The sequence below is a fragment of the Myotis daubentonii genome, chromosome X (genome assembly GCF_963259705.1).
Source record: "Myotis daubentonii chromosome X, mMyoDau2.1, whole genome shotgun sequence".
In the NCBI taxonomy this organism is placed as follows: domain Eukaryota; kingdom Metazoa; phylum Chordata; class Mammalia; order Chiroptera; family Vespertilionidae; genus Myotis; species Myotis daubentonii.
Genome location: NC_081861.1, coordinates 52,642,190 through 52,667,436, shown reverse-complemented (window position 1 = coordinate 52,667,436; position 25,247 = coordinate 52,642,190). Strand labels below are relative to the sequence as shown.

Genomic DNA, 25,247 nt, shown 5'->3' with positions numbered 1-25,247 from the left:
CGGTCACAGAACCCAGCTCTCAATTTCCCTGGCGGCGCCAGGAATCCCGAGGTTCTCCTTTCCCCCCGTCAGGGGCTGTGCCTGTCCCAGGGGACGCGGCTGTCTGCCACGCGGTCTCCCTCCGACTCTCTGGGCTCAGAGGTCTGGCAAACTTTCCTGCCCAAATCCCTGGTTTTTTTACCTTTCCAGGGGAGTTCTGCTCTTCCCGGCTGCAAACCCTCTCACCAGCTGAGCAATTTCGCCAATTCGGTGTGGGTGTTACTAGTTTCAGCTGTTCATTCCATTTGCTCCGGGACACGACCTGGGACATGTCTGCCTATATCGCCGCCATCTTGGTTCTCCGCATTTAGTGCTTAAAGAGGGTTTATTTCCAGGAATCTCAATGTCTCTGTTCTAATTTCTGGGTTGATTTTTTACGATTTGCTTTTTATTTTTCTGGCTTTACTATATAGACTAACCCCATTCTTTTTAAAATTAGGTTTCTTTTCATTGTTATTTGAATTGGAAAGAAGTAAACATTAAATAATAATTACCACCTGTATTAGTTTTTTCTGGCAATAGAATTATCGCCTATTGAAGTTTTTCTCTTAATGTTGCCAACCATTCTGATTTATGCTTGTCTACACATACTACACACATATATACAAATGTGCATCCACAAACACCCCCAACTAAAGAATAAATAGGGGAAATGGTGTTTTGAGTTGTTATTACTGAGCTTATTTTTTGTTTGTTTGTTTTTGTTAATCCTCACCCAAGGATATTTTTTCATTAATTTTTAGAGAGAGTGGAAGGGAGGGGGCGAGAGACAGAGAGAAACATCAATGTGAGAGAGACACCGATTGGTTGCCTCCCGCATGTGCTCTGTCTGACCAGGGCCAGGGATTGAGCTTGCAACTGAGGAACATGCCCTTGACTGGAATCGAACCTAGAATCCTTCATTCCACAGGCTGACAGCTTATTTTTAAACTCTAAGTTATTATTGTTAATGAACCAAGTATAGACATTAACATTTTCATTTTATGGTAAATGATAACCCCACAATTATAGTAACTTCCTATGGAATTTTCATGTACAAAATATGTTTTATTGATTTTAGAGAGGAAGGTAGAGGGAGAGAGAGAAAGAGAAACATCTATGTGAAAGAGGATCATCGATTGGCTGCCTCCTACACGCCCCCAACTGGGGACCGAGCCTGCAACCTGGGCATGTGCCGCGACCAGGAATCGAAACAGCAACCTTTCGGTACACAGGACGATGCTCAACCAACTGAGCCACAGCGGCCAGTGTTTCCTGTGGAAATTTTTAAAACAAGACTTATTAATTGGACCAGAGTATAGTTAGCATAGAATGAAGGTAAGGACCAAATGTGTTTTCTTCCCAATATGTACCTGGCACCTAGCACAGTGGCTGACAATGGAACATTTAATATTTGTTGAGTGAATGGCCAATATGGTAGATGTGATACTGTCTTCTGTACAAGGCATCTTTATAGAGCAGAAGTGATTCACTCCTTATATGACCTTTCTACTTTTGTTATATATGGATTGTGATAGTCACAGATGCTATATCAAATTTGCATTCACGTCTTGTACCCAAAATGAGATATAGGTTGTCTACTGAAATTATGGTTCAATTACCTGTGAGTACTTTAGCCAATATTTTTCTGTCATTTCCCATATAAAAAATAAGTAATATTTGTATAGTGCACTGGAGTAAACTGAGGCAGTAAACTGCTTCTGCAAAAAGGGCCATCCAGAAGTCCAAGGCAATAACTGTTCACATGCAGCTGTAAACCATTCATAGCATACTGGTAGAAAGCTATGGTTTTTAGACCTTATTGTCTATAGAAGTATAGTGCTTTAAAATCTATTGTTTTTGTTGCCCTTTCCTGTTTGTAGTGTTGAAATTGGCGAAAGTGTCCGTGGAGAGGATGTCTACATCGTTCAGAGTGGCTGTGGTGAAATTAATGACAATCTAATGGAGCTTTTGATCATGATTAATGCCTGTAAGATTGCTTCAGCCAGCCGGGTTACTGCAGTCATCCCATGCTTCCCTTATGCCCGGCAGGATAAGAAGGATAAGGTAGGAGCAGAATCTCCTTTATTAAAAAAAATGTTTATAAAAGGAGACTTATGTAAGATTTTAATCAGGGGAATCATGAGCACTTTCCCAAAGTCACAAAAATAGTCCTTAATCATCAGATATATATCTTTTTATTTATTTATTTATTTTTAATTTTTTTTTTAAGGGGAAACAAAGTTTATTGAGAAATAGATGGACTCTGCAGCAGGGAGGGGGTCCAAAGTGGGTTGCCCATCAGATATATATTTAGAGGGGTGATTTATTTATTTATTCTCTAAAGTTTTACATATGTCTCCTTTTTCCCCACTTGACCCCCCTGCCCCAACCATTCCCACCCCGGGCAAGCCCCCACCACCCCAGTGTCCGTGTCCATTGGTTATGCTAATATGCATGCATACAAGTACTTTGGTTGCTCTCTAACCCCCTCACCTACCATTTGTCTCTGGATCTATTCCTGTTCATCAAATTATGTTGATCATTATATCCCTATTTAGAGAGGATTTTTAAAATCACATTCTTTTAGGCGTTACCTTTTCTTTAAAACAATTGACATGTGATTGATTTGTATAAAGCAACACATTTGTAGACTGTATATTTTGTTCTAGTCATCATTTGTGACTTTCAATTAGCTCACTGCTATTATTTAATTATATCAGTAAGACTAAGCACCAGCTCCCATGGAGTAGAATATTTTTTAAACTATTGTAGATCCTCTGGGACCCTAGTAAGGTTATAGTTGTGACCTTTTCATAAAACTTGAAGTCTGTTACATGAATACTTGGTCTCATTACACACACACACACACACACACACACACACACACACCTAGCCTTATCTGGTATATTAAAGGACAAGGTATATACATAAAACTTTGCAGGTCTATTTTGTCTGTTGTAATCAATGCCCAAAATTTACATACAGTGCATTGGAGAAGGCCATATATGCACCACTATATCCATAGCAGCATTACTTACAATAGCTAAGTTCTGGAAACAGCCCAGGTACCTATCAGTAGATAAGTGGATAAAAACAAACAAACACTGGTACATATGCATCTGTAAAAAAGAAGGATCTGTTACCTTTTGAAACAACAGGGATGCACCTGGAAATTATTATACTAAGTGAAATAAGCCAGTCAGAGAGAGACAAATATCACATCATCTCACTTATATGAGGAATCTAATGAACAAAATAAGCTGATGGACAAATAGGCCCAGAGACATGAAAGCATGGAACACACTGACAGACCTCAGAGGGAATGGGGGGAGGGGGGAGAGATTAACCAAAAAACTTATATGCATACATGCATAGCCCATGGACATAGACAATAGAGCAATAAAGAGCGTAGGGTGGGAACTGGGCAGAGGGGGACAAATGGGAGGGAATGGGGACATCTGTAATACCCTTAACAATGAAAATAAATTTAAAAAAAAATGGCAGAGAAACTGAAAAAAAAAAAAAAAAAGGCCAGGTGTTTTAATTCCAATAAAGTATAGTGCTCCTCCAGAGTACAGAGTAAAGGGCATGGTCTTGGCCATTTTATAGTGCAGCAGGTGTGTTTGCCTATTATTTAAGGGTTTGCGATTGCTAGAAGGTTGACCTTCAGATCAGTAAGGGAGTGGTGTAATTTATAAAATAAACTGTAGGATTACATGTTGGATGTTATACAGGTTTGAGTATGTATGTGTTAAATGATTTTAATAAAATATTTTGAAAAAGATTGTCTAATTTAAATTGAGCATTGGAAACGCTTGAATACTAATAGCTAAAAATCTGTACATTAAGTTAAGAAAATGAAAGGTAGGAAGGCATTTTCTTTCATTTAATATGTATCCTGAGTTAGCAAAGTGACATTCCATTTAATTGTGCTAGATTGTGATGTACTTAAAAGTCAGTAACCATGTCACTTCTTTTGAATTTCCTGATAGCAAGAGCCTTAAACATAGTAGGTACATAATAAATAAATGCTTCTTGTGCAAATGAATTATTTCTCAAATTGGCTCTTTGTTGTTTTTTTTCTTTTGTCCCCTCCATTTAGAGCCGAGCTCCAATCTCAGCCAAGCTTGTTGCAAATATGCTTTCCGTAGCAGGTGCAGATCATATTATTACCATGGACCTTCATGCTTCTCAAATTCAGGTATCAAAGGAAGCTAAATATTACCTTAGAGCGGCGGTTCTCAACCTGGGGGTCGCGACCCCTTTGGCGGTCGAAAGACCCTTTCACAGGGGTCGCCCAATACCATCCTGCATATCAGATATTTGCATTACGATTCATAACAGTAGCAACATTACAGTTATGAAGTATCAACGAAAATAATTTTATGGTTGGGTCACAACATGAGGAACTGTATTTAAAGGAACAGAAGGTTGAGAACCACTGCCTTAGAGGTAAGAAGGGGAAAGAGGACTGATAATGCTGAAGATTGCAGAGAAGCATAACGCTGCCCATGTACAGCTCAAATAAACTAGACATTGACAACATTTTAAGCATCCTCACATTGACCTTAGATCATGGATTTAGTCATTTGGGGTGGTTGAAAAGGGAGGCAGTCATGTATTCTTGAAAGAGTGTAGGCTTAGAGATCAGACCTATTTGGAAATACTGGCTCTAACACCTATGAGCTTTGTAACAATGGGCAAGTTATTTAATTTCTCTGAGTATACACTTCTTTGTTATTGTATTAAATAACATTAAATAAATTCATAAGATAATGCCTGGTTTCTGACAGGAGCCAAATAAATGGAAGTTGTTATTGTCATCATTAAATTTATTTTTTATTTATTGATTTTAGAGAGAAACATCAATTTGTTGTTCTACTTATTTTTGCACTTATTGGTTGATTCTTGTATGTGCCCTGACTGGGGATTGAACACACAACGTTGGTGTATTGGGACAATGTTCTAACCAACTGAGCCACCCCATCAAACAGAGCCCTGGCCGGTGTGGCTCAGTTAGTTAAGCATCATTCCTTGCACCAAAAGGACACTGGTTTGATTCCCCGAGCATATGCAGGAGGCGTGTAGGAGGAAGCCAATTGATGTTTCTCTCTCTTATTGATGTTTCTCTCTCCCTTCCTCTCTCTAAAATCAATAAAAAACATTAAACATTTTTTTAGAGCCACAGATATTGGAACCTACTTTCTAGCATAAATCCAGAGTAAGAGGAGCAGAACACTACCTTATGTATATACTTTTTATACTTTTTAAAGATACTTTCAAATCATTGTCATTAGAGGCTAATGGCAATCTAGTGAGGTACATAGGACAGGTGAATATACCCATTTTATAGAAGAGGGACAAATTAGTTGAGAATCACAAATAATCTGTAGCAACTAATATTAGAACACAGATCTGGCTTCTAGTTACTCTCTGTGGCAATCTATATATATATAAAAGCCTAAGCGACCATCTGACCGTTTGACTGGTGGCTATGACGCGCAATGACCACTAGGGGAAGACAATCAACGCACAAGCATAGAAATGTGGAACAGACTGATGAATCTCAGGGAGGGGGGAAGAGAGAGGGTGGGAAGAGATTAACCAAAGATCTTAGATGCATACTAGAGGCCCATGCACCAGTGGGGTTCCTCAGCCTGGCCTGCAGGGATCAGGCCAAAACTGGCCCGGTGTACAGCTCTATGCACCAATGGGGTCCCTCGGCCTGGCCTGCGGGGTTTGGGCTGAAACTGGCAGTCCGACATCCCCAGAGAGGTCCCGGATTGAGAGAGGATGCAGGCCAGGCCTAGGGACCCCACTGGTGCACTAATCTGTGTTCTGGGCCTCTAGTTTATGATAAATGCCTTCTACTAAGTTTATATACTACTAGAGGCCCGGTGCACAAGATTCACTCACTGGGGGTTTGGGGGAGGGGAGGGAGGCAGTCCTTCAGCCCAGCCTGTGCCCTCTCCCAGTCCGGGAGCCCTTGGGGGATGTCTGCCTGCAGTCAGACATCCCTCTTGCAGTCCAGGGCTCTCGCCGTCCGGGACCCCTTGCTCCTTACCGCACACCTGCAGTGGAGGCGGGAGAGGCTCCTGCCACTGCCACTGTGTTCTCCAGCTGTGAGTCCAGCTTCTGGCTGAGTGGTGATCCCCCTGTAGGAGCGCACTGACCACCAGGGGGCAGCTCCTGCATCGAGCATCTGCCCCCTGGTGGTCAGTGCACATCATAGAGACCAGTTGTTATGCCATTCGGTCAGTTTGCATATTATGCTTTTATTATATGGGATAGCATCTCTAAATGGTTTACCAGTTAGCTTTTGCTCCTTAGCATAAAGCAATATAAATTTTTATCATCTCATGAGTATGCACATTGGCTGGATAGTTGTGGTCCCAGCTGAACTTGGCCATTTTTCTCAACAGTTCACTCCTGCCTATGGTCAGTTGTGGGTTAGCTGAGGGTTGACTTTGCCCATTATGGCTGGGTTCTCTTGCACAGCCTGGATTCAAAGGGACTGTTTTTACAGTCTCTCACATTGGGCATACCTTCTAATCAGTCTGAATGTTGCAGTAAGGTATTCTTTGGGCAAGTCACTATTCTCTGTTACTTGTTTGTGAATAAAAGAGAAGGGTATACCTTAGACTCACACAATGTTACATGCCAAATTTATTCAAATAAAATAAATACATAAATGGAAGAGAAGGAAAATGAAGCAAAACTAACCCAGCTCCTTCCTGCAGGGCTTTTTTGATATCCCTGTGGACAATTTGTATGCAGAACCAGCTGTCCTGAAGTGGATAAGGGAGAATATATCTGAGTGGAGGAACTGCACTATTGTCTCACCTGATGCCGGGGGAGCTAAGAGGTATGGTTGAAATTTATATTATTCTCAATGTATTGGGAAAATCTTTCAGATAATTGTCAGAAAGTGATGTTTTTCTATCCAAGTGGCAGTTATTCAGTACTTCAGAATGGATGTACTGATAGCTGGGACATAGGTTGGATATAGTTTTATTCCTCTTCCTGGCCTGAAAGTCACTATCTGAAAGATAAGGCAGCAACAGAGGGGCTCTAAATCTGGTATTGTGGCCATTACCCATTAATAACTTTGCAGTTAGGGCTAGCAACACTGCTAGACGCCTATCAGAAAGGGGAGAAAATTTGGTTTTCTAATGAGTGGCACCTGCTGTTAAACCACATGCTAATAATGGGCTAGGAAGCTTTTACGTACATACTTCTAAATGCTGTTGTTGGTTAGACCATTTTGATCCTTTGGATTAAGTATTAAGCTGGAAGGAAAATAAAGTGTGGTGATTTTGTTTAAACCCAAGACCTTAACATTTTAAACAAACTGCCAGGAATTGCCAGTTGCAGAGCTTTACAGCTCACATGGTGCCGACTAAGAGCTTTTGATTTCCTTAGTGGGTCACTCATTAGTAATGCATTCAAAAGTGTGACACATGCTTTTCTTGTTGTGGAAATAGAATGAAGAGCTACAAAACACAGATGATTAGGAAAAGCTAATTCAGATCTAAGAGCCATACAAATCTTCAGTGACTGTTTCTTTGCAAGCTCTTTCTTTCAATAACTTCAACAGCACTGAGAAGCTGAGAACTTGAGTTCTGTTATTCAGCCAGATGTATGGCTTTGTCAGGCTTATGTAATTGTCAGTTATCATCTGTAATATTAGAGACAGAACCTAAAAAACATCCCCCTAATAGTAGTTGTCATACTTGTCTTAACTTGTGCATTATTTTCACATCTTGCCATGGGACTTAGAAAATAGTCCCATTTGAAATAATCAAGCAGGAATTTCTTTCCAAAGTGGGTTACAGAAAAACTGCCTTTAATAGATGACTTGTTGCTACATGGTTTGGAGTGGTTATAATTTTCTTTCTTTTTTTTAAGGATAACTTTTTAAAAAATGTTTTTATTGATATCAGAGAAGGAGAGAGAGGGACATTAATGATGAGAGAGAATCATCGATTGGCTGCCTCCTCCATGCCCCACATCAGAGATCGAGCCCACAACCCAAGCATGTGCCTTGACCGGTAATCTAACTGTGACCTGGTTCATAGGTCAATGCTCAACAACTGAGCTACACTGTCCGGGCTATAATTTTCTTCTAGTGATGAATTATATTCAAAGTGAGTCTCTATCACTTCTGTGTTGGCTAGATTTTTGTAGGAGAGAGAGATCCCTGTGTATTTATGACTTGTTCATAGTTCTCCCCTCAAGGGCATAGGGAGTGACTTTTTCTAGCCCTTTATGCTTTATTAATCACTGAGTTTGTTGGCTTTTTTGTATGAACAATTTGGGATACTTGAACTAATTGATCATGCATTTGCCTTGGATCAGTAATCATTCCAAGCAGATTGGTTAGTCATTTTTTAAAATATATTTTTATTGATTTCAGAGAGGAAGGGAGAGGGAAAGTTATAAACATCAATGACAAGTGAGAACCATTGATTGGCTGCCTCCTGCATGCTCCACACTGGGGATTGAGCCTGCAACTTGGGCATGTGCCCTGACTGGGAATCGAACCATGACTTCCTGGCTCATAGGTCAGTGTGCAACCACCAAGCCATGCCAGCCAGGCCAGATTGGTTAGTCTTGAAGTTATAAGCCCACGAAGTAGTAGTAAAATGAAACACAGAGTGTGGTTCATTTAGGTCAGCGTACAAGTGTTGCCTAGCTTGTCATTTAAACTTTGTGTGTTCTCTATTATATGGTTACAGGTTCTTCCATATCTAGCACAGACTTAGATATGTGACCATCATCACCAGGGAAACAAAACATAATGATCTGGTTGGACTAGTATATTAAAAAAAAAAAAAAAAAGCACAGACCTCATCACACATGATAAAAGGATGGCACAGTAGAGCATGGATTACATGCCATTGGGGCAGCACACTGTCATATACACTGAATGGATTTCTGTTTGAGTGAATGATATGGTATTTTGTCACCAGCTTTGTCTTCCATCCCACTTTTTAGTCTGTTTCATATTATCTTGTAATTTTTATTTTATTTTATTTTTTAGTATATTTTTATTGATTTCAGAGAGGAAGGGAGAGGGAGAGAGATATAAACATCAGTGATGAGAGAGAATCATCAATCAGCTACCTCCTGCAGGCCCCCCACTGGGGATCGAGCCCGTAACATGGGCATGTGCCCTTGACTGGAATCAAACCCGGGACCCTTCAGTCTATAGGCCGACATTCTATCCACTGAGCCAAACTGGCTAGGGTGTATTATCTTGTAATTTTAAAAAAAATCATATATTTTTATTTATTGATTAAGGTATTACGTATGTGTTCTTCCCCCACCCTGCACCCTCACCCCCACTCATGCCCTCACCCCCCTGGTGTCTGTATCCATTGGTTAGGCTTATATGCATGTATACAAGTCCTTTGATTGATCTCTCCCCCTTACTCCTACCCTCCCCTACCTTCCCTCTGAGGTTTGAGCATCTGATCGATTTTGATTTGGAGATACTTTGGCTATACATTGAGATGTCCAGTTTGCCTGGTTAATTAATATATGACTTACTTTCTAGCAGTCATTAAAGAGCTCCCAAGCTTGATATCCAGGTATAGCTGACATTGAAAGTCTGTGGATCACTGAGGGGAGTGTGATTAGGGGGTGGGCACTGGAACAGGCTGAGTACTGCTATTCTCTAGCCAGGTTCAGGTTCACTTCTTACCACATCGACATGTCAAACTGGGACAGTCTCCATTCCTAGCAATCCACTAAATGAATGTCCCTTAACATTATACTGCTTCTTGGAACTTTGAGGACATTGTCTATCCACTACTGTAACTCAGAATGAATTCACTTAAGTTTGACTGATACATTTATAAACTATTCTCAGGTTATGGAGGCATCTACACTATTAAAAGAGAAACATGCAAATTGGTGTCACTCTGCTACGCCCACCAGCCAATCAGGATGAGTATGCAAATTAACCCAACAAAGATGGCGGTTAATTTGCATACGCAGGCACGGAGCAAAGACTGAAGGCTCTGGCCAGAGTGAAGAGAGAAGACTGAAGAGGCTTGGCTTCTCCACTGTGGCCGCAGCAGAGAAGCCAAGCCTTGCTGCAGTCAGAGGGGAAAAGCCTAGCCTTGAGGCTTGGCTTCTCCACTGCAGCTGGACCAAAGGCCTGGGTCCCGGGTGCCGGAGGAAAACTGGTGCTGGCAGCCAGGGGAAGGAAGGCCTATTGTGCGAATCTTTGTGCAACGGGCTTCTAGTTAATTTATAAAACCCATTTTCTTTTATTTTTTATTTATTTTTTTTTATTGCTTAAAGTATTACAAAGGGTATTACATATGTGTCTTCCCCCCCCCCCCCCGCCCTTGACTATCCCCTGGCCTCCCCCAACCCCTAGCTTCCCATGTCCATTGGTTATGCATATATGCATGCATATAAGTCCTTCGGTTGCTCTCTTATACCCCTTCCTCCTGCCCCCCAACTTTCCCCAGCCTTCCCACTGCATTTTGACCATCTGTTCGAGGCAGCTCTGCCTCTGTATCTATTACTGTTCAAAAGTTTATAATGGTCTCTATTATCCATGAATGAGTGAGATCATGTGGTATTTTTCCTTCATTGACTGGCTTATTTCACTTAGCATAATGCTGTCCAGTTCCATCCATGCCGTTGCAAATGGTAAGAGTTCCTTCTTTTTTACAGCAGCATAGTATTCCATCGTGTAGATGTACCACAGTTTTCTAATCCATTCATCTTCTGATGGGCACTTAGGCTAAAAACCCATTTTCTGATGTTAATAAATTAGTCGCTTTCTTCCAGCCCTGAGAACTGTTTGGTTTCAAGGAGTATTCTCCTCCAGAAAACAAGCCTGTTATTTAGTCTACTTATTGATTTAAAAAAAAATTTAAATACATTTTTATTGATTTCAGAGAGGGAGAGAGAGAGAAATATCAGTGATGAAAATCATTGATTGGCTGCCTCTTGTACAGCTTCTATTGGGGATCAAGCCCGCAATCCAGGCATGTGCCCTGACCAAGAATCAAACCGTGACCTCCTAGTTCATAGGTCAGTGCTCATCCACTGAGCCACACTGGCCAGGCTATTGAATTTTTTAATTTTTTTGTTTATTGAATTTAGAAAGAGAAAGAAAAACATAGATTTGTTGTTTCGTTTATTTGTGCATTCATTGCTTGATTCTTCTATGTGCCCTGACTGGGAATTGAACTCATAACATTGGCATACTGGGACGATGCTCTAACCATCTGGACTGCCTGGCCAGGGCTAGTCCATTTCTTTTGGTCTTACAAGCCATACACAGCCAGGTTTTAACTGCAGATACCCTGTTTTGCAGAGTTACCTCCATTGCAGACCGGTTGAATGTTGACTTTGCCTTGATTCATAAAGAACGAAAGAAGGCCAATGAAGTGGACCGCATGGTGCTGGTAGGAGATGTGAAGGATCGGGTGGCCATTCTAGTGGATGACATGGCTGACACTTGTGGCACAATCTGCCATGCAGCTGACAAGTGAGTGCTGAGCGGTGGGGCCTGTGGTTAGAAGTAAAAAGCTGATTGCTCTCTGAATGACTTAAGCTGGCTGATTCTTTTTGGAACTGAATGGAGGGATGATAACTAGCTTTGGGAGTTTTTCATCACCCTAGGCTTGAATTTCAATATGTATAAATTGATAACTATTCCTTTTCCCCCCAGTTTTCCTTAGTTTTTTTCTCTTGTTATTGTGCTAAATTGTATGTAAAATAAACTTGCCATTTTTAACCATTTTAAGTATTCTAGTATATAGCAAGTTAAGGTAGAAATCCACAGGCCGGAATAGACATATTTATATTTTACTTAAAACAGAAACCCTGGTCTTATCTCTCTCTTTTTTTTTAGTCTTACCTTTTTAGTGTCCATTTTAGCTGTTACTACCTTTATTCAATACTAGAGGCCCAGTGCACTGGGGGGTGTCCCTCAGCCCAGCCTGCACCCTCTTCAATCTGGGACCCCTTGAGGGATGTTGGGCTGCCCATTTAGGCCTCGCACTCACAATTCAGGACTGCTGGCTCCCAACTGCTCACCTGCCAGCCTTCCTGATTGCCCCTAATTGCTTCTGCCTGCCAGCCTGATCACCCCTAACCACTCCCCTGCCAGCCTGATCGATGCCTAACTGCTCCCCTGCCAGCCCAGTCACCCCAACTGTCCTCCCCTGCAGGCCATCTTGTGGTGGCCATCTTGTGGCCACATGGTGCGGCCATCTTTGATCACATGGGGGCGGTCATCTTGTGTGTTGGAGTGATGGTCAATTTGCATATCTGGTTGTGACTAATTAGCATATCTGGTCGTGGCTAATTAGTATATCCCTCTCTTATTATATAGGATTAGTTCTTATCTCTTGCCTGTTCTAAATTGCCTTACCTCTATTCTCTCTGCTACCAGTCACCAGTCTCTTACCTTCCCAGACAATCTTTCACAATGCCTTCCCACTTGCTAATCTTCCTAAAACTAAGGCTAGATCTCATCACTTCTCAGCTTTGAAAACTTAAGTGGCTCCCCATTATTTACAGTCCAAGTTACTATGGATAGCATTATCTCTCAAACTTTTTTTTGATCTATGAGTGTGCTTTGCACATGGCATGGTGTATAATGGGTGCTAAAAAATATTTGTGTGCTCAGTGAGTTCTGATTTGGATCCTGGAGTATACATTCATAAACTTGCTTATGTCTCTTTGTATTAGTAAGGTAATGCTAATTGCTATAATAGATCAACTACTGAAATGTTGGTGGCTTAATAAGATAAAGTCTTTTTCTCAATCATGGTATATTCCAATGTGAGTATTCCTCTTTCAGTCATGTGTCACTGCATCTTTAACATGTGCTTTTCAAGATTACCTTGAAAGACATTTTCATTTTGGCCACCCAGAAAGGGAAAAGAGCATGGGAGATCGATTACCCAATTATTATTATTATTATTTTTAGAGAGAGAGAGAAACATCAATCATTTGCCTCCCCATACACACCCTGACCAGGGACCGAACCCGAAACCTGGGCATGTGCCCTGACTGGGAAATCAAACCAGCGATCTTTTCCATGCAAGGAACAATGCTCAACCAACTGAGCCACACTGGCCAGGGCCCATGGAAGATTTTTATAAGTTCGGACAAGAAGTGGTGTACATTGTAGCTACCCACATATTGATAGCCAGAGTTAAGTCACATGGTCATACCTAACTATGCAAGCAAGGCTGGAAATGTAGTCTAGCTGTGTGTCCAGCAAGAAGAAGTGATGGCTTTTGTTGAGTATAGCAATCTATCACAGTTCTTTTATAAGAATCCAGATCTTGAAGTAAGTTCTTAGTACGGTTCTCTCTCCTTTAAAAAAAATTGATATTTAGAGAGAGGAAAGGAGGAAGGAAGGTAGAGAGAGAGAGAAAGAGAGAGACATCCACTTGTTGCCTCCTGCATGCGCCTAGATCAGGGATCGAACCGACAACCTAAGTATGTGCTCTGACCGGTAATTAAACCTGCTACCTTTTGGTCTGTGGAGCAACACTCCAACCAGCTGAGCCACACTGGGCAGGGCCAGTTCTCTCCTTGATATTGACTGAATGGTAGCTCCCTAAAATCTGATGCATTGAAACCCTAACCCCTGGTGTGAGACCTTTGGGGAGGTATTTAGGTTTGAATGAAGTCATGAGGGTAGGGTCTTTATGTTATTGTCCTTATAACAAGAGAACAGAGAGCTTGCTCCCCCCCCTTCTCCCCGGTACATGTGGAGGTCAGTGATGTCAAAGAGGTCATGTGAACACAGCGAGATGGCAACCACTAATAAGCTAAGAGAACAAGCCTCAGAAGGGGAGAAAAAAGGAGAGGCAGCCTCAGAATGAAACCTGTCTTGCTACCACCTTGATCTTAGACTTTGCAGCCCCCAGAACTGTGAGAAATAAAATTCTGTTTAAGCCACCCATCTGTGGTATGGCACCCAAGCTGACCAATAATATACACTTCTTCTTAATCAGGTTTTATAGCAGGAGTGGGAAACCTTTTTTTCTGCCAAGGGCCATTTGGATATATATATAACATCATTCACAGGCCATACAAAATTATCAACTTAAGAATTAGCCTGTTATATCTGGTCAAACATTTAATTAACTCACCCCTCATGCCTTGGCAGGGCCAGACCAAATGATTTCCAGGGCGTTATACGGCTTGCAGGCCAGACGTTCCCAACCCTGTCCTATAGTGACAGGTAAGATTAATCAAAATCAACTCTGCTTTTTTCCTGTAGACTTCTTTCAGCTGGAGCCACCAGAGTTTATGCTATCTTGACTCACGGAATCTTTTCTGGCCCCGCCATTTCTCGCATTAACAATGCATGCTTTGAAGCAGTAGTGGTCACCAATACCATACCTCAGGAGGATAAGATGAAGCATTGCTCCAAAATACAGGTGAGGATGAGATTCTTGCAAAACAAAACTCCACTAAGTATTCAGGAGGTGGTAATATGTGTTGAATTACCAGAAGAATTCCTCCTTTCCTCTTAAGGGCTTAGTCTACCATCAGGATCTGTGTTCCTAAAGTAAAACATCACATGCTTTAAAACTCAGATTGCTCGACTCAGAATCTCTAGAAGATGGAGCCTAGAAGTCTACGTTTTAACAGGCTCTTCCAGTGATCATGATACTCAAGTTTGCAAGTCTATGTTTTATAGTATGTGTGTGTGTGTCACTCTTAACTATTGGCCCCTGCAGACATAATGTGAATCCTTCAAACTGATGTCATATTCCTTAGAACTCCAGTGTTTCTCAAAGTTGCTCTGGAACCAAACTAAGTTAATTACTTGGGGTTCTTAATATGCAGATTACTTTGCTCCATCCCAGACCTACAAAACTAGACGTCCTGGGACCACTACTTTAAAGTAATTCCCCCAAGTAATTATTAGGCACTCGAGTATGAATGTTGTTGCACTAAGAGAAGGCCTTTGCTTAATTAAAAATATATACAGTAATCCATTAGCTTTCTGAGATATGTATAATTGGAGGGTTGATGTTATTCTTAAAGGGATTTTTTTTTCACCTTAAATATTCATTCTTAAAAAAAAATTTAAATGTCAACCTACCACCATCTTGGTGAGTCTGAGTCAGAAATTTTCCTCTGTTAGCATTTTAACTCTATACTATGTGGTTATATTAAAAATGTTATCACCTGGCCAGAGGGGTTCAATTGGCTGAGCATTGTCCCATGCATGGAAAGGTTGTAAGTTCAATTCCTGTCCAGGACATATACCTGGGTGGCAGGTTCAATCCCCAGTTAGGGCACATATGGAAGGCAACCAATCAATGTTTCTTTCCCTCTCCCTCTCCCTGTCCCTCTCTGTCCCTCTCCCTCTCCCTCGCTCTCGCCCTTACCCATATCCTCGCCCTCCTTCACTTCCTCTCTCTAAGCATGTCTTTAGGTGAGGATTTAAAAAATGTTATGAATAGCTGGGTGCAGACTCATGAGGTGAAACAGCACAGTGAAGGACTCTCATTAGACTTCTCATCATTGTCTGCAAATTGGCCAGTCATCTCTGTTTATATGATACTAACTTGGTGTTTTTCATGTCTTTCTAGGTGATCGACATCTCCATGATTCTTGCAGAAGCCATCAGGAGAACTCACAATGGGGAATCTGTTTCCTACCTGTTCAGCCATGTCCCTTTATAACAGAATAACTTCTGAGGCTTTTAAAAAATAAAGTGAACCCCTTCCCTTGTTTTCCCTTGGTGTTCGATGGAAAATTCAGCAAAAGCCCCAGCTTGCTCCAATAGCTTTCTACATCCCATTCCAGGTATATTAACTTTTCTCCAAAATTAGGGAAAGACAGATTGAGACTACTCAGGTTTCCTACCTGCATTGTCTCGTTTTGGCTTCTTTGATTTTGTGGGCCTTGCAGCTTTAACTATAACTCAGCTTCTGCAAGATTTCAGACTTTGAAGGGTGTTGTGTGGGGGTGCTTGAATGTGTTTGGGGAAGCTCAGAGTACTTTTCACATGAATGCTTCTGGGATTCCTAGGTTCAGAACTACTAGCAACAGAGCCAACCCCAAAATAAACAAAATAAAAAGAACAAAGCCAAACTAACTTCCAACCCCCCTTAACATGTGACAAGTTCTCTAAAGTCTATACTAAATTACAACAAGAGCCCTAGGCAGTCCAGAATCCAGCTCTGGTTGCTGATTCCCTGTAAGGCAGGCAGCTCTCAGGTAGGAGCCTGAGGGAAGGAAGGCAGCACACAGTGCAGCAGATGCTTCTTGGGAGGAAAAGAGCCTGATCCCTCAACCTCTGCTAGGAAACTGTCACTTAGTCTCTTTTGTACCTGTTCCTTTTCCATTTGGTTTGACCTTCAACCATCTTGACCTTTTCCTGGCTAAATACCTTCTTGGGCCCAAATGATCATTGTACCATAGTCTTCTGGAAAACAAACCTCACTTTTTGCTGTGTTCTTTAACATTTACATGAGATTATTTTGCTGTAGCTTAATCTTAGCCCACTATCACTGTGGTAGAAGGTTCTAGGTGGTTTTGTACTGCCTTTTGATTAACTTAAGTATTTAATTTTCATCTTATTTCATTGGATCTGTTTGGCCTCTCAAATGACCTGAGGTTTCTGTTAAAAGATTGATGTTACTAGCTTGTGTAGAGGAAACTAATAAAGTGTCTGTGTGTGATTGTGGGTCTATATCATATCTGTACTACTCTCTCTGCTAAATGTTTAGTTTAAGTATCTTGCTGCCTAATGATAGTTCTTATTATTTGTTTCCAAACTATTAGCTGCACTGTTAAGCCAAAAGAAGACATTGGCAGCAACTTTATTCAGCTGTAAGACCTTAAGATGTCTGGGGTTTACTTAGAACTATATGTCTATAGTAATTATGCGCATTATACTGCAATTATAGGATGTTTAATGCCTGCTGGATCTCTAGTTCTTATTACTGGGAATTAGGTACTTTCTTACTAAAAGAGAATAGCTTCTATAATTTATTCATTTTGAACCAATTTTGCCAAATGTGAAATTTCTCTACATCAATAGTTGAGACACACATTTGGTATTTGATTTCAGCCCTTCCAAATAAAAACTATTGTAGAAGGTAAATGTGCAAAAGTTAAGAATGAATTATAATGCATGGCAAAATTTTAAGTGAGTTTCTTTGTATATCATCAAATAAGGGCATTCTTTTATTTTGGGAAGCTACATTCTTCTGGAGCTTTATAAACAGTGCTCCTTTATCCTGGTTCTGGTTCTGTTTCCTTTGTATTTGTTTTATGTTGAATATTGGGATACTCATTTTACAATGAGCCTTGAAAAAAGTGGTGCGGAGAACCAAGATGGCGGCATAGGTAAACACCTATACTTGCTGCCTCTCACAACCACATCAAAATTACAACTAAAAAGCAGAACAACAACCACCCAGACCTGCAGGAAAGCTGGCTGAGTGGAAGTTCTGCAACTAGAGAGGTGAAGAAAGTGCATTGAACTGGTAAGAGGTGCAGAGGCGTGGAAAGTGCTGGCACCTGGATGTACTGTTCTTTTAATCGGGAGGGAGATACAAGCTTCTGCTTACTCTGAACTCCAGTTCCGGGCGAGACTCTGGGGGACCCAGACATACACGGGGAGAAACTGGACTGTCTGGCATCAGGACAGGAACGTAAGGGCAGCTTTCTCTCAGAGGTGCTCACAGCGATCATTGTTCCTGCATGGGGGCGCAGGACACAGAGACCCGGGGTCCTCTCCAGTGTAGGGCTGACTGGCAGCCAGTGCTGTTTGCTCCGCCCTGGTGATTCCCAGAGACCCCCACCCCACCCAATTTACAACCCCACCCAAGCTGTGCTCATTGGCTTTTGCATATGAATGGCCTGTCCTTTATCCGCCTAAAACCTGTGAAACTGCAGCTGGGTCAGAGAGCCCCAGAGCTTCCAAAAGAAGGCCCAAGGTCCAGCAGCAGCAGCCTGCCTTGCTTCACAGCTGGTCTTCGTCTGGGCACTTCCAAACCCCATACAAAGAGGAGGAATCTGCAGATGTCTCTGTAGCTCCTGCTGAGTAGCCCCAGACAGTGGCTGACCTTGCACCTCCTTGGAGATCCCAGAGCCAGTGTACCCAGTGGCCAGAGTGAGACCATACTGGATTACAACTCTTCACATCCATAAGAGACACACTCAGGGGGAGACTCAGAGAGCACCAAAGCTCCGCTGAAACAAATCCTGCCCCATAAGGGTGTCTCCTGTGCAACAGATCTTCCAGTGTAGACACAGCTGGTCATTCACAGCCAACTGTCCTGGAGGTCAATTCCTCCCAGTGATACCAATAGCAATCAAGGATTAACTACAACAAGACTGCAAACAGCCCACAAAGGGGTGCACTGAGAGCGTCCACCTCAGGTGACTGGGGAGGCTAAGCCACTGGGCCCTATAGGACACCTACCACACAAGGCCACTCTATCAACTCAAGGAGACTTAGCAGCTACCCAATACATAGAAACAAACACAGGGAAGCAGCCAAAATGCGGAGACAAAGAAACATGTCACAAACGAAAGATATGGATGAAAGCAAAATACTGGATATAGAGTTCAAAACCACAGTTATAAGGTTACTCAAGAATCTTCTAGACACCTCCGAGAAATTTAGTGAGACCCTCCAGGATATGAAAAAGGGACAATCAGCCCTGACCAGTTTGGATAGAGCGTCGGCCTGTGGACTGAAGGGTCCCAGGTTCGATTCCGGTCAAGGGCATGTACCTGGGTTGCGGGCACATCCCCAGTAGGGGGCGTGCAGGAGGCAGCTGATCAATGTTTCTCTCTCATCAATGTTTCTAGCTCTCTATCCTTCTCCCTCTCTGTAATATATATATATATATATAAAGTAACAATCAGAAATTAAGCATACACTGACTGAAATAAAGAATAACATACAGAGATCCAACAGCAGACGAGAGGATCCCAAGAATCAAGTCAAAGATTTGAAATACAAAGAAGCAAAAAACACCCAACCGGAAAAAAGAATCCAAAAATATGAAGATAGTGTAAGGAGCCTCTGGGACAACTTCAAGTGTACCAACATCCGAATTATGTGGGTGCCAGAAGAAGAGAGAGCAAGATATTGAAAACCTATTTGAAGGAATAATGTCAGAAAACTTCCACTATCCGGTGAAAGAAACAGACTTACAAGTCCAGGAAGTGCAAAGAACCACAAACAAGAGGAATCCAAAGAGGACCACACCAAGACACATCATAATTAAAATGCCAAGGACAAAAGACAAAGAATATTAAAAGCAGCAAGAGAAAAACAGTTACCTACAAAGGAGTACCCATACGACTGTCAGCTGATTTCTCAACAGAAACTGCAGGCCAGAAGGGAGTGGCAAGAAATATACAAAGTGATGAATAGCAAAAGCCTACAACCAAGATTACCCATCAAAGCTATAATTTAGAATTGAAGGTCAGATAAAGAGCTTCACAGACAAGAAAAAGCTAAAGGAGTTCATCATCGCCAAATCAGTATTATATGAAATGCTGAAGGGTATTCTCTAAGAAGAGGAAGAAGAAGAAAATGGTAAAGATAAAAAATTATGAACAACAAAGTGACATATCTATCAACAAGTGAACCTAAAAATAAAATGAATTAAAAAACCTGATGAACAGAACAGACTGGTGAATGTAATAGAATCAGGAGCATGGAAAGGGAGCAGACTGACAATTCTCAGGGGAAACGGGTTGTGGGGGGTGCAGGAAGAGATTGGACAAAGATCTTACACCTATGGATGAGGTCAGTGGGGCGGGGGGAGGCCTGAAGTGGGGTGAGATCTGGGTGGAGGGGAGCTATGGGGGTAAAAGAGGAACATCTGTAATCTGAACAATAAAGATTTAAAAAGAAAAAAAAAGAATAAAGTGGTTTGGAAGGGACCAGGGTGACCCATGACCCTCTAGCCCCCTTTTACCCAAAAATCTTTGCTCTGGGAGGAACTGGTGTGGCACACTGATCCCATAACTTGCTGATTAATTCCTGAAGGTTTGGATTCGTTTATTGGAGTTGACCATGTCAGAAAATTTTGTCATAAAACGTCTACTGTGGGCCCCCTTTGGTAATCCAGTTCCTTAGATGAGGTTTTGAGGTCATTCAACAATGTTCCTCCATCACCATCTTTGATCCTTATGCCCTGGGGAGGGTCAATATTCAATTTCCTGTGACATTCAGCAAAGTGCCATAAGCACCTCCAAGGCCATTCCTTTTTTTTTCTCCAGTGGGAGAGACCCAAGTGTCCTGAATGGAAAGTGATTCTTCACTGGGGAACAGTAACAGGAACATATCTGGTGGGCTGAATGGAATTGCAGTAAGAGCACAGTTGAAACTACCTGGGATAGCTATGTGACTAATTCTAAGCAAAAGGCATCGCCAGGTTCTATTTCACATTCCCTTACCTCCTCCCAGCCTCAGAACCAGAGAAAAGGAGATTAGTTGGACCAAAGATAAGCTCATCAAGTCCCCAACCTAATGCCCTAATAAAAGATTTATTTCATCTCAAATTGGGGCTGTTAGTCTCCTTTCCAATTTGGAATGGAAGCATTTTCTGCTGAAGGGTTTATTTAACTTGCCCATTAATATTATGTAGTCTAATAACCTGAAGGTTACTAGAATCATGAAAAGCATGAGATTCAATAAGAAAGCATTGTCTCTCCCACTGACCTATTTATTCCCTTACAATCTCCCTCTGACTACCTCTTGATTGAAGGGAAGAGAGAAGACGCCTTGGGAAAGGAGTCTGGTTTCTTGGTGGCACCTCCCCCACAAACTCCTAAAGTGAGGATGAAGTAAGAAATATCTGCACTATTGTCCAGGGCCCACCACTCAGATAGAGGCCACTGAGAGAAGAAGTGCCCTATTTGTGAAAAGAACCATTTATTTTCATTCAGTGAGGAAATGGAACCAGCCTCTGACCCTTGCTTTAGTCTGAAACTCCAGCCTTTAGCCAGATGTTTCCTTCAGTTGATTGGTTCCTGGAGCCCTGAGCCTTGGGTTCTTCTGCCTCTGGTTTGTCCTTGTTCTTCCTTTGCAGGGGATTTGCTTTCATTGTCTGTGACAAGGCCTTTTGCACCCAGTGCATAATATGACCAAAACAGGTTCTGTTATAGGAGGGCCATGTGTCTTTGGAGTCCTATGCCATGTGGTAACTAAGGTTGCCAGGGTCATCTATATAGTCCTCCTGTTCATAGCTTCAAATGAGAGAAGAGAAGATTAGGGAATACCTCATGTCCATTCATGTGTCTATTAGTCCTTTGCAGCCTTTTGTAGGTGATTATTCAGAAACACACTTGGCAGTCTCCTGCCCCCGAGAAAGGTTCACTGGCCCCTGCACACTGCTGCTTGAAATGGGTGGCTTTTGTAATGAGAGTCATGATTTAAAGGCAAAGGGTGCTAGAATTAAAGACTTTACTTTTCTGCGATGTTTTGAGATCTATTTTTCTCTCACAGAGCTTTTTCACCAGTCTGAGACTCCTTATTTAAGAGTAGAGCAAATTCTGCTCCAAATTATGATGGGCTCAATGTTTCATAGAATCTTGGTTCAAGCATTTCTTCTGAATCACCTTTTTTAAAGTCTAGGTCTTTGGGGAACAACTTCATAGGAACTAAGGTGCTAATGGACATATTCAGACAATTAAACGTGTGTATTAGCATCTGGGTGCATTCTGTTGGGGGAGGGGCTCACCATGTGTTTCCAGTGTGGAATTGAAATGGGGTAAGGAATATAAGGAGTAATATGAAGTGATGGTCTTTCCTTAAAACTTCAGGAAGTTAATTAGATCCAGCACACCTTTGATAACAGTTGTTCAGTTGTTACTCTACATGGCCCCCAAGATTGCAAAGTAAGGGGCTTTCAGGTGCTGGAAAGATTCCTGCTGCCCCGCACTTCCTGAGACTGCTGGTCTCAACACTAAGGGCCATGAGAAAGAAGACACTTCCTGACTACCACCTTATATTCCCCTCTCCCCCACTCTCTTGCTCTTAAGCCTGGATGCCCCTAGCTTTTGATGTTTGTTTTTTTGGTGGTGTTGGTGGTGGTGGTGGGTTTTTTTTTTTTAATTCTTTCATTTTATTTTCCCCTATTGTTTTTTTAAATTTTATTTTCTTTTTTAAAGTATTACAAATAGTAGTACATATGTCTCCTTTTTTCCCCCATTAACCTTCCCCCGGCCTCCCCTACTCCCTGGTACATGCCCTTACCCTCCCCCCCTAGTGTCTTATGTCCATTGGTTATGTTTATATGCATGCATATAAGTCCTTTGATTGATCTCTTACCCCCTTCAACACTCCCCAGCCTTCCCGCTGTAATTTGACAGTCTGTTCAATGCTTCTCTGCCTCTGTATCTATCTTTTTGTTCATTAGGTTATAATGTTCTTTATTATCCATAAATGAGTGAAATCATGTGGTATTTTTCTTTCACTGCCTGGCTTATTTCACTTAGCATAATGCTCTCCAGTTCCATCCATGTTGCTGCAAATGGTAAGAATTCCTTTTTTATAGCAGCATAGTATTCCATTGTGGAGATGTACCACAGTTTTCTAATCCACTCATTTGCTGATGGGCATTTAGGCTGTTTCCAAATCTTAGCTATTGTAAATTGTGCTGCTATGAACATAGGGGTGCATATATCCTTTCTGACTGGTGTTTCTGTTTTCTTGGGATATATTCCTAGAAGTGGTATTACTGGGTCAAATGGCAGTTCCATTTTGAATTTTTTGAGGAAACGCCATACTGTTCTCCACAGTGGCTGCACCACTCTGCATTCCCACCAGCAGTGAAGCAGGGTTCCTTTTTCTCTGCATCCCCTCCAGCACTTGTGATTTGTTGATTTGTTGATGATAGCCATTCTGACAGGTGTGAGGTGGTACCTCATTGTTGTTTAGATTTGCATCTCTCGGATGATTAGTGACTTTGAGCATGTTTTCATGTGTCTCTTGGATTTCTGAATGTCCTCTTTCAAAAAGTGTCTATTTAGGTCCTTTACCCACTTTTTTTTTTATTGGATTGTTTACCTTTTGTTAAGTTGTATGATGACCCTGTAAATGTTGGCGATTAAACCCTTCTTGGAGATAACATTGGCAAATATGTTCTCCCATGCAGTGGGCTTTCTTGTTTTGTTGATGGCTCCTTTTGCTGTGCAGAAGCTTTTTATTTTGATGTAGTCCCATTTGTTTATTTTCTCATTAGTCTCTCTTGTGCTAGAATCTGTGTCTGTAAAGATGTTGCTACGACCTATGTCTGCAATTTTGCTACCTATGGAGTCTTGTAGGGTTTTTATGGTTTCCCGTCTTACTTCCAAGTCCTTTAGCCATTTTGAGTTTATTTTTGTGTATGGTGTAAGTTGGTGATCTAGTTTCATTTTTTTTTGCATGTATCTGACCAAATTTCCCAGCACCATTTATTGAAGAGACTGTCTTGACTCTAGTGTATGATCTTGCCACCTTTGTCAAATATTAATTGACTATAATGGCTTGGGTCAATTTCTGGATCCTCTATTCTGTTCCATTGGTCTATATGTCCTTGTGCCAGTGCCAGGCAGTTTCGAGAACTGTGGCTTGGTAAAATAGTTTGATGTCTGATATTGTGATCCCTCCAACTTTGTTCTTCTTTCTCAGGACAGCTGTGGTTACTCGGGGTCTTTTTTTATTCCAGATGAATTTTTGGAGAGTTTTTTCTAGATCTTTTGAAATATGCTGTTGGTATTTTAATAGATATTGCATTGAATATATAGATTGCTTTAGGTAGTATGAACATTTTAAAGATGTTGATTCTACCAATCCATGAACATGGGGTGTTCTTTCATTTGTTTATGTCTTCCTCTACCTCTTTTTTCAATATCCTGTAGTTTTCCTGGGCAGAGGTCTTTTACGTCCTTGGTTAAGTTTATTCCTAGGTATCTTAATTTTTTTGCTGCAATGGTAAATGGGATTGTTTTTGTTTTGTTTTTTCATTTTGCTTTCTGTGAGTTCATTATTGGTGTATAAAAAGGCCATAGATTTCTGGGCGTTAATTTTGTATCCTGCTACATTGCCGAATTCATTTATTAGGTCTAGTAGTTTTTTGATGGCGTCTTTGGGGTTTTCTATGTATAGTATCTTGTCATCTGCAAATAAGGATAGTTTTACTTCTTCTTTTCCCATGTGGATGCCTTTTATTTCCTATTCTTGTCTGATCACTATGGCTAATACTTCCAGTACTATGTCAAACAGGAGTGGTGAAAATGGGCATCCTTGTCTTGTTCCTGTTCTTAGGGGAAATGGTTTTAGTTTTTGCCCATTGAGTATGATGTTGGCTGTAGGTTTGTCATATATGGCTTTTATTATGTTGAGGTATGATCCCTCTATTGCCACTTTGTTGAGCGTTTTTATCAAGAAAGGGTGTTGATAATAAAAGCCATATATGACAGGCCCACAGCCAACATCATACTCAACGGACAAAAACTAACACCATTTCCCCTAAGAACAGGAACAAGACAGGGATGCCCCCTCTCACCACTCCTGTTCACCATAGTACTGGAAGTGTTAGCCATTGCAATTTGGCAAGAAGAAGAAATAAAAGGCATCCAAATTGGAAAAGAGGAAGTAAAACTGTCCTTATTTGCAGACGACATGATATTATACATACAAAACCCTAGAGATTCCATCAAAAAGCTACTAGACTTAATACATGAATTTGGCAATGTAGCAGGATACAAAATTAACCCCAAGAAATCTGAGGCATTTCTATACACCAATAGTGAACTTTCAGAAAGAGAGATTATAAAAACAATCCCGTTTACCATTGCACCGAAAAAACTAAGCTACCTAGGAATAAACTTAACTAAAGAGGTAAAAGACCTCTACTCAGAAAACTACAGGACGTTGAAAAAAGACATAGAGGAAGACATAAACAGATGGAAGAACATACCGTGTTCATGGATTGGTAGAATCAACATCATTAAAATGTCCATACTACCCAAAGCAATCTATAAATTCAACGCACTTCCCATTAAAATACCAACAGCATACTTCAGAGATCTAGAACGAACTTTCCAAAAATTCATCTGGAATAAAAAAAGACCCCGAATAGCTGCAGCAATCCTGAAAAAGAACAAAGTAGGTGGGATCTCAATACCAGATATCAAGTTGTATTACAAAGCCACTGTTCTCAAAACTGCCTGGTACTGGCACAAGAATAGGCATATAGATC

General features: G+C 41.3%; 1 protein-coding gene across 3 annotated transcripts in view; it reads left to right on the top strand.

Moving 5' to 3' along the window:
• PRPS1 (phosphoribosyl pyrophosphate synthetase 1) overlaps positions 1-16,712 on the top strand; it is a 37,521-nt gene extending 20,809 nt beyond the window's left edge. The window contains exons 2-7 of one of the 3 annotated variants that reach the window (XM_059680316.1): positions 1,902-2,085; positions 4,124-4,222; positions 6,762-6,886; positions 11,363-11,536; positions 14,180-14,254; positions 15,618-16,712. In XM_059680316.1, the coding sequence (XP_059536299.1) occupies positions 1,902-2,085; positions 4,124-4,222; positions 6,762-6,886; positions 11,363-11,536; positions 14,180-14,254; positions 15,618-15,621 (661 nt within the window). In that variant the 3' untranslated portion in view covers positions 15,622-16,712. Of the gene's footprint in view, positions 1-1,901; positions 2,086-4,123; positions 4,223-6,761; positions 6,887-11,362; positions 11,537-14,179; positions 14,255-14,293; positions 14,454-15,617 lie in introns of all 3 variants that reach the window. The other 2 variants (XM_059680315.1, XM_059680317.1) reach the window with 2 other exon arrangements.
• Positions 16,713-25,247: the final 8,535 nt, after the last annotated feature.